We start from the raw sequence: 11889 nt of genomic DNA, 5'->3' as shown, positions 1-11889 counted from the left end.
ATTCAGAGGCTGAAGCGAAAAGGGAAAGAAAGAGGGGAAATAGCACGTTACCCCCTTCCCTCCTGGCTAGGCACCCCCAAACTGCAGTGATAAGTGATAGGCATGTAGGGGTGGGGGGAACAGAGGAGACTTTCTCTCCCTAGGGAACCCATCCCCCACTCTGACTCCCACGTGTCCTCTGTATTCCAAATCCATCGCCACCTCTGTTTACTGTCCAAAGTCCCGGGCACCGGACATGCCAGTTTCGACCTGCTTGGACACGCAGTCCAGGGGTGGACCTCCCCCTTTACCCGTTGCCCTCTAGGGTTGTCCATACACCCCACTTTCCAGGGTGCAGCCCCCTCCTTAGTCTGGGATCTGAACAAGACCTGAGATTCAACCTTTCGATCTTCAGCAAGTAAAAGGGGAAGAAAAGTGGGGACTGAGGTGTGGGTGGGAGGGATTGGAGGGGACCTGAGGTCCCGGTCCTGAGGGGTGTGTGTGTGTGTGTGTGTGTGTGTGTGTGTGTAGGGGTTGTTGATGGGTTTTTGTATATCAAGCCTGGGAATGCATCGAGGGCAAGGAGGAGCTCGATGAAACTTCCAATCACTTAGAAAGTGGTTAGACCCTGTACCCCAATCTTAGCCCTAACCCCAAACTTGACCTAGTCTCAGGTTCAGTCAGCCCTACCATGACAAAGGAGTATCAAGATTTTCAGCATCTGGACAATGAGGAGAATGATCATCAATCCACAACAGGTGAGGAGATGCACCTCCATCCCCATTTCTGGAAGGCAGGCGTTTGGTGACTCACCCCTTCTCTGCTCCTGCTTCATTCAGAGGTCCCTGGATCTGGATCTGGTTATGTATGTAGGATCAGAGGAGACTCTGTTTATGTAGACTTGGGGTTTGAGCCACCCCTTGTGAGGGGGGTACAGAGGCTGCAGTCTCTCTTGCGGTGACACCTCCTGACCTCCTTCTGCCTGCTTTCCAGGACCCTCGAGACAGCATAGGATCAGGGGTGTGGGGTAACTAGAAGTTATATTCCCTCCTTTCTTCTCCCAACGCCCTGTGAGCCTCTGCTGTGTCTGTTAGCATGAAAGTGTAGCAAGTATGTGTGTACAGGACTTAGAGCATGCTCTCCATTTGGTCTGAGGCGGGGGTGTGGGTGGGGGGAAGTTTGTGTGACAAGACAGAGAGCTGGAGATTTCCCACATTATAAAGTTGCCTTCTCTTCATTGGAGAGAAGGTGTGAGAGTCCCGGGCTAAGTAAAGTTCTTGGGGGGTGAGGGGTGGCAGACGCTCTTTGATGAGGGGATTGTGGGGGAAGAGAGAAGTGGGGAGAAGCCCCTGATTCCAACTCACAAGAAACTGGGCTCCATGGGCTCTCTCCCTACATCTGCCCAATGGGCTGTGGGATTCTTGGGGGGAGAAAGAAGCCTCCTCTTTCTCTGCCTCCTTAGCGGTGGTGCCAGGACTCTCTTCTCCACCCCCACCCCCATGCTGCTGGCTGGCTCGTTTTCCTCCACCAAGTCCCAGTGACACAGTCTAGCCACTGGGTGTCAGCAGAGGCCGGGCCTGTCAGGGGTTTGCTGTGCTCCTGACTCTTTTCTGTTTGGTCTCTTGGGGTCACACACTGCCTGGGTTTCTTCATCTACAAAGACCCTCCTGGGGCCAGCGCAGCCTCCTCTCCTCTGAGGTGAGGATCAGAGTTCAGGCCTCTTTTCCCCTGAGCCCAGCTTCCCCCCACTCCTTTCCTTGACAGAGCTGATTCCTTCCCGGACGCTCTTCCGGCGCCTCTGCTCCAGTACCCGCCTGCTGCTGCTCGCGCTGGGCCTCAGCCTCCTCCTGCTGTTGGTCATCTGTGTCATTGGATCCCAACGTGGGTGCCCCGATGGGTGGGCTGGGAGACTGGGCTTGTGAGAGCTGTGATGGTAGACGCAGTGCCCTTTGTCCCCTCCTCGCCCTCTCTCTCCCAGACTCCAAGCTGGAGGAGGAACTGCAGACTCTGAGAGAGACTTTCAGCAACTTCACAAAGACCACGGAGGGCGAGGTTAAGAACCTGCACATCCAGGGTAAGGGGGTGGGTGTCGAGGGGCTGTGGTGGCGCAGGGCAGGCGTGCTGGGCCCCTGACCCAGTCTCTCCCCCAGGAGAAAGTATGGGCAGAAAGATGAAATCTTTGGAGTCACAGGTGGAGAAGCAGCAACACAGCCTGAAAGAAGGTCAGAGAGGAAAAGGGGCCCCAGAGCAAGTTTCAGGGCAACCCAGGTTTGTGGGAGGCTCAAACTATACCCGAGGGGCCCAGGCTTATTGTGGCACTGTGGTGGGGATCACCTGGGCACTGCTGTGGCACTCAGAGGCTCCGGGGCCACACCTGGTGGTGCTGGGTGGGGGGTGGAGAGTGGAGCCAGGGATGGAACCAGGCTCAGTGGCTCAAAAGGTGTCACCTTAACCCCTGTCATCTCTCTCTGGCCCAGTCCATAGATGACAGAGCCTTGCTGCTTGCCAGGGCTCCCACTGATGTTCTTTCCCTCCACCTCTGCCTGCATCTCCCCAGATCATTCCTCCCTGCTGCTCCATGTGAAGCAGTTTGTGGTCAGCCTTCGAAGCCTGAGCTGTCACATGGCTGTCCTCCAAGGCAATGGTGAGGGCCCCCCAACCAACCCAGCTCTCCTGCGCGCTTCACCTCTGCAGCCTGTTAGCCCCTTTCCCTTCCTCTGCACCCCTCAGTCTCTGAGAAGACATGCTGCCCCGTGAACTGGAAGGAGTTTGAGGGCAGCTGCTACTGGTTCTCTAGCTCTGTCAAGTCCTGGCCGGAAGCTGACAACTACTGCCGGCTGGAGAATGCCCACCTGGTGGTGATTGGCTCACTGAGAGAGCAGGTGAGGGCCCTTGTGGGCTTTGCAGGGATCCTGCAGCTCTAAGACGAGCTCACCATCTCCCTTCTTCTTCCTCAGCAATTTGTCCAGCAATTTATGGGCCCTGTGGACACCTGGATAGGCCTCACTGACCAGAATGGGCCCTGGAAGTGGGTGGACGGAACAGACTACGAGAAGGGTTTCAAGTGAGTGTGTGCCTCGGCCAGCCCCTTGAGCTAGGGTCTCATCAGGGGCTTGGCTGAAGGTTCTGGTCTCTTAGGAACTGGAGACCAGATCAGCCTGATGACTGGTACGGGCACGGGCTCGGAGGAGGGGAGGACTGCGCCCACTTGACTGTGGACGGCAGATGGAATGACAACGTCTGCCAGAAACTCTACCGCTGGGTGTGTGAGACAGCGAGGAACCGCACGGCCTAGAGCCACCTGCCTCTCCTGCTAATTTATTTCCTCAAGGATCTGCCTGGGGCCGGAGAGCCTCCTGATTGGGGCCCTCCTTCACCTTGGAGAGGTTTTCATCTGGGAGATTAGGGAAGGGAAAGGATGGTCTCTGAGGAATGTCAGTGATGTTTGGAGGGGTGGAGAGTGAAACCTATGGAATTATTTTTGCAGGTTATTTTTGTCAAGTTTTTTTTTTGTAAATTGTAAAATGGAGAGAAAATATACTAAAATTCTACAAACTGTCTGGTTATTGGGGGTTAGGAATTGGATATGAGCTGGCTGGCATGTTGTATTGGTTGCCTTGGGTAAGCAACTGTGATGAGTGTCTGGGCTTTGGATTTGATTCCTAGGTTAGGAGTCTGGCTTATCTACAGGTGTAAATTAGAGCAAGGCTTTCTGCTCGTTGAGTTTCAGCTGTAGAAGTATCATTAGCAAAGACTGTCCTACTTATGGCAATCTTACTTCCAAACCCCAAACAAAACTGATGTATTGAGGTGCTTTAAAAGTTTTGTTTGAGGGGGCTGGAGTGATAGCACAGTGGGTAGGGCTTTTGCCTTGCACGCGGCCAACCCAGGTTCGATTCCCAGCATCCCATATGGTCCCCTGAGCACCGCCAGGAGTAATTCCTGAGTGCATAACCAGGAGTAACCCCTGAGCATCGCCAGGTGTGACCCAAAAGCAAAAAATAAATAAATAAAAGTTTTGCTTGAAATTCTGACATCCATTGGTTTTTGTACATGTGACACAGTGACCTGAGAAGCAGTGGCCAGAGACAGGTAGCAAATGCAATGATGCAAAGATGAGCCTGCAGTCAGGAAGCAACCAATATGCAGAACACTAGCACCATGGAAAGGGAACCCCCAACAAAATCTACAAGCCAAGATGGGGTTCACAAGACCACCAAGTCTTTTTTAGGGGCAGGGAAACATACCTGATAATGCTCAGAGATTCCTGGTTCTGTGCTCAGGGATCACTCCTGGTGGGGGTTGGGGAACTATAAGTGGTGCTGCGGATTGAACCCAGTGATCTGGCTAGCATGTTGTCTTGGTTGCCCTGGCAAGCAGCTGAGACCATGAGTAGTGTCTGGGCTTTGGGTTTGATGCCTAGGATAGGAGTCTGGCTTACCTACAGGTGTGAGTTAGAGCAAGGCAAGTGCCCTACTTACTGTACTATGGCACTGGCTCCAAGAGTAATAGTTTTTAGACATGGCATCACTGTCATTGTCCTCCCATTGTTCATCGATTTGCTCAAGCGGGTCCAGTGACATCTCCATTGTGAGATTTGTTGTTACTGTGTTTGGCATATCGAATATGTCACAGGTAGCTTGCCAGGCTTTGCCGGGTGGGTGAGATACTTTTGGTAGCTTGCCAGGCTCTCCGAGAGGGCCAAAGGAATTGAACTCAGGTCTGCCATGTTCGCCACTTGCAAGGCAATGCCCTACCCGCTGTGCTATCGCTCCAGCCCAAGACATGGCATCATTAACAAAAATTGACAAAAGTCCACAGATAATGTCTCAAGTAACTCTAAAAAGGATTTATCCTTTGACTGACAGAGTTAGAAAGAAACACAAAACAAAAACAAGATAAGAGCATATACATTTCTCACCATCTTTCTAGATCACTTTGCTTGCGAGAAAAATCAAGACAAAGAAGTCAAGTGATTTAGAAATTAATGAAACACTATATACTGAGATGGTTGTATCTCTTGTTCTCACAACCCACCTATCCCCCACCCCCGTACCTCCACAACCAGCCTGGGGGCTACTTCTATCTCTGTACTCAGAGTTAACTCCTGTGCTTAGGAGACCACGTAGTCTGGGAGTGGAACTGAAGTTCCTGATGCGAAGCATGAGCCTTGCCCACTGAGCTATCTTTTTATGAAGCTCTATGTTATGTGTGTGCGTGCGTGTGTGTGCGCGTGTGTGTGTGGTGCTGAGAATTGAACCAGCGCCTCACAAATGCAAGGCAAGTGCTCTGCAACTGAGCAGCATTCCTACTGATCCTGTGTGTGGTTTCCTAGGAGGAAAACATTAAAAAAATAAGGCAGATGGCCAGAGAGTACTGGGGTTAAACTGTTGACTTTGCGTGTGATCCACATGGTCATGCTTGGTGGTCACAAATAAACCAAAAACAAGGGGGGGGGGGGACTACATTGAAGTAAACTAAATTGGGACATCAAAAACTTGAAAAACAAAACAAAGCAAAATATATCTCCTGAAGTGGAAGGAATTTATTTTATTTTTTGGGGGCCATACCTGACAATGCTCACGCTCTGTTTTCAGAAATCACTCCTGGTGGTGCTTGGGGGTCCATACGGGATGCTGGGGCATCAAAGCCAGGTCAGTGACGTGCAAATGCTTACCCACTGTACTATCGCTCTGGCCCAGGAATTTATTTTATTTATTTATATTTTTGATTTTTTGGGTCATACCTGGTGATGCACAGGGGTTACTCCTGGCTTTGCACTCAGAAATTACTCCTGGCAGTGCTCGGGGGACCATATGGGATGCTGGGGATCGAATTTGGGTCAGGCAGGTGCAAGGCAATAGTACAGTTCTACCCACTGTACTATTGCTCCAGCCCCAGGAATTTATTTTAAAATTTAGGGCCAGCCCGCCACAAAGGCAGGGGGGCATGGGGGGTGGGAGGGATGCTGGGACCCATGGTGGTGGAGGATGGGCACTGGTGGAGGGATGGGTACTTGATCATTGTATAACTGAAACCCAAGCACAAAAATTTGTAAGTCTATAACTGTACCTCATGGTGTTTCACTAATAAAAAAATAAATTAATTAAAAAAAAACAAACTTAGGGCCAGGATCTTCCATATTCGCCACCACATCTACTCATAGCCTACACTTCTGATTCATGATTAAATCTCCAAGGAGATGCTAGCCAAGCAGCTAAAATTCATGAGCACAAGAGTCCCCCCACTGAGAACTCCAGGCACGGTGGGCCAAGATCCTGCCCTGCCCAAGCCTGGGAAAGCCACAGCCATTTCCCACCACTGCTGCCATGCTGACAGTTCAACTCCACTGGGTCACCAATAATCTCTGCAGAGACACCAAACCATGAAAATTCCAAGTACTCCTGTGTCCAGGCTAAGAACTCTGGAGTCTTCTTGGAGTGAGAGTGGGCAGTGTCCCTCTCAGCCCCTGTACTTCCAGCAGCCCTGGCAGCCACATCCACCTCCCACAGCCACTGTCATGTCAACTCATCAACCCAGTTCTACCGATACTGAAGTTTCTGAACCTCCAAATTCCACAATATTGAAATTCCAGTAGGAGCACACCAAATTAGATGGGAAAGTGACATAGAAGCCAACTAAATTCAGCGAATGAAACAGTAGCAGAAGGCTCAACCCTTAGACAAGGACTTGACAACCCCATGGTGAGATAGAACAATTTTCACATATTTTCTTTTTCTTTTTTATTTTATTTATTTTTGCTTTTTTGGGTCACACTTGGTCATGCTCAGGGGTTATTCCTGGCTCTGCACTCAGGAGTTACTTCTGGCAGTGCTTGGGGGACCATATGGGATGCTGGGTATTGAACCCAGGTCGGCCACATGGAAGGCATATAAGGGAAATGCCCTACCTGCTGTACTATCGCTTCAGTCCCCACATATTTCTTTTACTGAAGGTTTTTTTTTTCCTTTTTTGGGTCATACCTGGCGATGCACAGTGGTTACTCTTGGCTTTGCACTCAGGAATTACTCAGGCAGTGCTTGGGGGACCATGTGGGATGCTGGGAATCGAACCCGGGTCAGCTGCGTATAGGGCAAATGCCCTACCCGCTGTGATATCGCTCCAGCCCCTTACTGAAGTATTTTTGATAACTCCACTAGCCATTTAGTTGTAACAAGCAATATAAAATAAATTCTTGTGTGCCTGCTAAGGGGACAGGTTTGGGTAGTTGGGAAAATGGTGGAGGAAAGGTCACTCTGGGCGTAGAATTGGTGTTGGAACATCAAAAACTCATAACACCTGTACTATGAGCAACTTTGTAAACCATGGTGTTTAAATAAAATATTTTTTAAATAAAATATTTTATTTAATAAAACTAATAAAAGTTAGGGTCAGAAAGATGGCTCAAAGACCTGGAGCAATACCATTGCATGCAGGAACTCCAGGTTTGACCCCTGGGGCTGCATGCTCTTCCAAAGACCTCTGAGAGTAGCCCCAAGCACTTCTCTGTGTGTATCCCAAAAAACAAAGCAAAAAAATTACTTGAAAATTGAAATGTCAATATGATCAGGATCATGATCATCCTGTTGTTTGTTGAGTGCCTCGAGCAGGCACCAGTAACGTCTCCTTCTTCCTAGCCCTGAAATTTTAAAAGGGCCATATTCAATGCACTTGCAGGGCTAGGAGAATGAGACCTATCATTGTTACTGGTATTTGGCATATTGAGTATGACACGGGAAGTTTGCCAGACTCTGCCGTGTGGGCAGGATACTTTCGGTAGCCTGCTGGGTTCTCCAAAGTAAAACCAAGATAATAAAATGTTGCGCTGCCACTAATGTGGCTGTGCATTTCCGGGAGCTGGGTTTTATAGTCTCTGGGTCTTGGCCATTGATGGGACCACCTGGTGCCGGTGGCAGCTGGTGGGTGTAACATCTACCTACTAGAAGATGGGGGATCTGGGTAGAGAAGGCCCAGTCCCAATCCGAGCAGGCTTGGAGATCTCAGCCCCAGGACTCGCATGTCTGGGTTCCTCTGCTGGTTCCTTCATGCATGAGGCTTGTCCGGATATGTGGAGAGTGGTTGCAGCATGGCTGTGGCTGGTTCTGGAGGTCTTCAGCTGCTGGGGCTCTGCTTGGGGTGGGGAGGGAAACTCAACCTGCCCCCCTCCAAGGGGCCTCGGTGAGGACAGCCAGGCATGGAGGCAGGAGACTCAATATGATAAACACAGAAAAATTGTTACTCTTGGAAAATTTGAGTTATATAAACAAATATGAGGGAGAGAAAATAAACTAACACAGACATATACACTAAAAAAATATTTAGTTTTTGGTTGCAGTGATAATACAATGGGTAGGGTGTTTGCCTTGCATGTAGCTGATCTGGATTCCATCCCTGGTACACCATATGGTCCCCTGAGCCTGTCAGGAGTGATCCCTGAGCATAAAGCCAGGAGTAACTGAGTACAGCCAGGTGTGGCCCAAAAACAAACCAAAAAAAAAATTGGGTGCTGGGGGGACCACACCTGGCAGTGTTCAGGGTACCATGTGGTACCAAGGATCAAACTGGACCTTCCTTATGCAAAGCACATGTTCAGCCTCTGAACTATGGCTCCAGTCCAGAGATGTAGATCTCAAAAGGATAAATTTTACCTAAGTACAGATGTAGAGGGTATAATTATGTAACTTTTCCATATTTGAAACAGAATAATAAAGACAGTACTTTTCCTGTTGTTGTACTTTTTAGGTTAATTCCTAAGAAACAGTTTATTTTGGGGTCAGAACTATAGTAAAGTGGGCAAGGTACTTGCCTTGCACATGGCTGATCTACTTTGACCCCCACACCCCATATAGTCCCCCGAGCCCACCCAGGAGTGATCCATTCATGCAGAGTCAGGAGTAAGTCCTGAGCACCACTGAATGTGGCCCTAAAATGAAGAAGGAGAAGGAGAAGGAGAAGGAGAAGGAAAAGAAGTATATCATCTCCAAGCTTATACAGGGAAAAAAATGAAAATTAACTTAAAGGAAAGCAGGAAAAGAGAAAAAAAGTAGCAGGTAGATAAGAAAAAGAAGAAATGAAAGATTCTCGATGAATCCAAACATGTAGCTGATTAGATACAATGCAAAAGACTGTATTGTCTTGTTTAAAGATGAGAAATTCCAGGCAGAAAAGAATTCATTGGGTCAGAGATAAAATACAGAGATGGGGGCTTTCCTTGCATGAGATTGTCTCTGGTTTGAATCTGAGCACTGCACATGGTCCCCTGATTACCAGCAGAAGTGATCCTTGAGTGCAGAATCTGCAGTAAGCCCTGAGCACTATGGGGTTGGCCCCCAAACAAGCAAACAAAAAAATCCAGCCATATATTCAAGAGACACATATAAAACATTTTTTTCTTTTTGGATCACACCTTGCAGTGCACAGGGGTTACTCCTGGCTTTGCACTCAGGAATTACTCCTGGTGGTGTTCAGGGTGAATAAGCTTAAGAATTTTTAAAGACAGGCGTCTTTTCGTGGCTATCTCTCTCTTGGCGTTCTTCGTACAATCATGGAAGTGCTGAACCAGTCGATTGTATTCTTCATCAATGTTGTCAACGACGGCATCTTCCCATGTTGCCGCAATAGTGCCAAAGAGCTCCCAGTTGGGGAATGAGACCCATTGTAATTACTGGTTTTGGCATATCGAATATGCCACGTATAGCTTGCCAGGCTCTGCTGTGTGGGCAGGATACTCTTGGTAGCTTGCCATGCTCTCCGAGAGGGATACAGGCTTTTAGGGCAGTCTCTAATCACCCTTGCAGATGTTCCCATGGATCAAATCATATTTGAACCCTATCAAATATGGTGCTGCAATCCTGCAAGATGGGTATTAAGTGTCTTATGATGTGTCTTAAGCGGCTGTGCCGTCCGGGAAGCGTCCTGGAGCATGGCGGTGGCTGACTTATTTACCAACGTGGCTTGGCGCAAGCCTCAGGCAACCGCAAGCAAACATCCGAGCTTGCAAAACAGTGCAGAGAAGTGATAAAGGAAGACCTCAAAGAGAGAAGAGCAGCAGTGCTGGTAGATGTGGTAGAAACTGGGAAAAGCATTTGCAACACCCACCTCTCCTTCGCCAACTACAAGACCAAAATGACTGCCCTCCGACGTCCTGATGGATCTATCACATCTTCCAGAAGGGCAATGGAGAAGATTATTCATGAATTCTACTCGGATCTCTTCGAGAGCCACGTCCACCTGCCCACATACCAAATTCTGCAGGATGGATATGTTGTTCCCAACGTTCCTCCGTCCGAAATCCAACACGCCATTTCGTTGGTAAAGAAGCGAATAGCACCAGGCCCAGACAAGGTCAGACCCGAACACCTGAAGAATCTGCCGTTGGTATTCGTCAATACACTGACTCGGCTCTTTGCTACGCTTCCTGTCTGAATGCAAGGTTCTGTCCCAATGGAAAACCAGCAGGACTGTACTACTGTACAAGAAGGGAGACATCCATGATATTGGCAACTATCGCCTGATCTGCCTGTTGTCTGTCGTCTACAAACTGTTCACTCGAGTCATCCTGAATATGATTGGCAGAACACTAGATGAAGAACAACCATGCGAGCAAGCTGGGTTCCGAAAAAGGATTCAGCACGATCAACCACACGATAACCAAGCTCATTGAGATTTCTCGGGAGTTCAAGATACCACTCTGTCTAACGTTCATTGATTTAAAGAAGGCCTTTGATTCTGTTGAGACTGAAGCGGTCATCGAAGCCCTAGCCAAACAGGGCATTCAAACTCAATACATCAGGATCCTCCGTGAACTGTATTACGGATTCACTACCAGGATCTCACCATTCTACAAAGAAGTGATCATCCGTGTCAAGAGAGGGGTTTGGTAGCGTGATACCATTTCACCAAAACTCTTCAGTGCCACCCTCTAGAACGTCATGCGATGACTGGAATGGGAAGGAATGGGAGTGAAGATAGATGGTTGGCAACTAAACAACCTCTGCTTTGCTGATGATATCGTTCTAATAACACCAAACATTAGACAAGCGGCACAAAGGCTGGCCCATTAGACAAGCGGCACAAAGGCTGGCCAACTTTGACTGTGAGTGTGGAAAGGTAGGACTCCAGCTGAGTCTCACGAAGACAATGTTTATGAGAAACAGTCTTGTTCCTGATGTTCCATTCGCTCTCAATGGAACAAACATCTCTGAATGTAACAGTTATGTGTACCTAGGTCGAAAAGTCAACATGATGAATGACCTGGCACATGAGTTGTGCAGGAGGAAGAGAGCGGCTTGGAACGCCTTCAAGAGTGTCAAAGAAATAGCTAAGAGGACAAAGAACCTCCGGCTCTGGGCACATCTCTTCGATTCCACTGTTCTTCCTGCATTAACATATGCCTCAGAGACCTGGACCCTCTGAAAATAGGATGAGAACACTATTCAGGTTGCCCAAAGAAGATTCAAAAGAGCTATGCTTGGAGTAACCTGCTTCACTCAAATGAGAGAAAGAATCCAGAGTTCCGACCTCTGTTGACGGTCAAGAATCAGGGACGCTGTCTCGTTTGCCAAGGCATTAAAAATCAGATGGGCTGGACACGTAGTGAGATTTGGAGACGACCACTGGACTAGAGCCATTACCGGTTGGATTCCACGGGGCGTCAAAAGATCGTGTGGCTGCCCACCTACAAGATGATCAGACTTCTTCGTCAAGACCCTGAACGATCGGTTTGAGGCTCTTTGTGTTCCTAGAATGAGCAGACACCACTGGGCTACACTAGTAGGCAACAGGGACAAATGGAGACGTTACTGGTGCCTGCTTGAGCAAATCAATGAGTAACGGGATGTCAAGTGATCAAGTGATCAAAGTGCTCAGGGGACCATATGGGATGCTGGGAATTGAACCCTGGTTGGCCGC

The 11889-nt window shown here is 48.8% G+C and overlaps 1 protein-coding gene across 2 annotated transcripts; it reads left to right on the top strand.

Moving 5' to 3' along the window:
* Positions 1-250: 250 nt before the first annotated feature.
* Positions 251-3973, top strand: LOC130024386 (asialoglycoprotein receptor 1-like). 2 transcript variants are annotated; one of them, XM_056115112.1, is made up of 9 exons: positions 251-393; positions 648-737; positions 1744-1860; positions 1958-2053; positions 2130-2201; positions 2537-2623; positions 2710-2861; positions 2937-3043; positions 3118-3973. In XM_056115112.1, exons 2-9 carry the CDS (start codon positions 671-673, stop codon positions 3272-3274), a joined length of 855 nt encoding a protein of 284 aa, XP_055971087.1. In that variant the 5' UTR covers positions 251-393; positions 648-670; the 3' UTR covers positions 3275-3973. The 2 variants fall into 2 exon arrangements, with proteins under 2 accessions (XP_055971087.1, XP_055971086.1); XM_056115111.1 differs by having other exon boundaries at positions 252-397; positions 3118-3968.
* Positions 3974-11889: the final 7916 nt, after the last annotated feature.

Source organism: Sorex fumeus, unplaced genomic scaffold (assembly GCF_029834395.1).
Source record: "Sorex fumeus unplaced genomic scaffold, SorFum_2.1 ptg000028l, whole genome shotgun sequence".
NCBI classification, from domain to species: Eukaryota; Metazoa; Chordata; class Mammalia; order Eulipotyphla; family Soricidae; genus Sorex; species Sorex fumeus.
The sequence above is the reverse complement of the archived record's forward strand: the minus strand, read 5'-3'. Positions and strand labels throughout refer to the sequence as shown.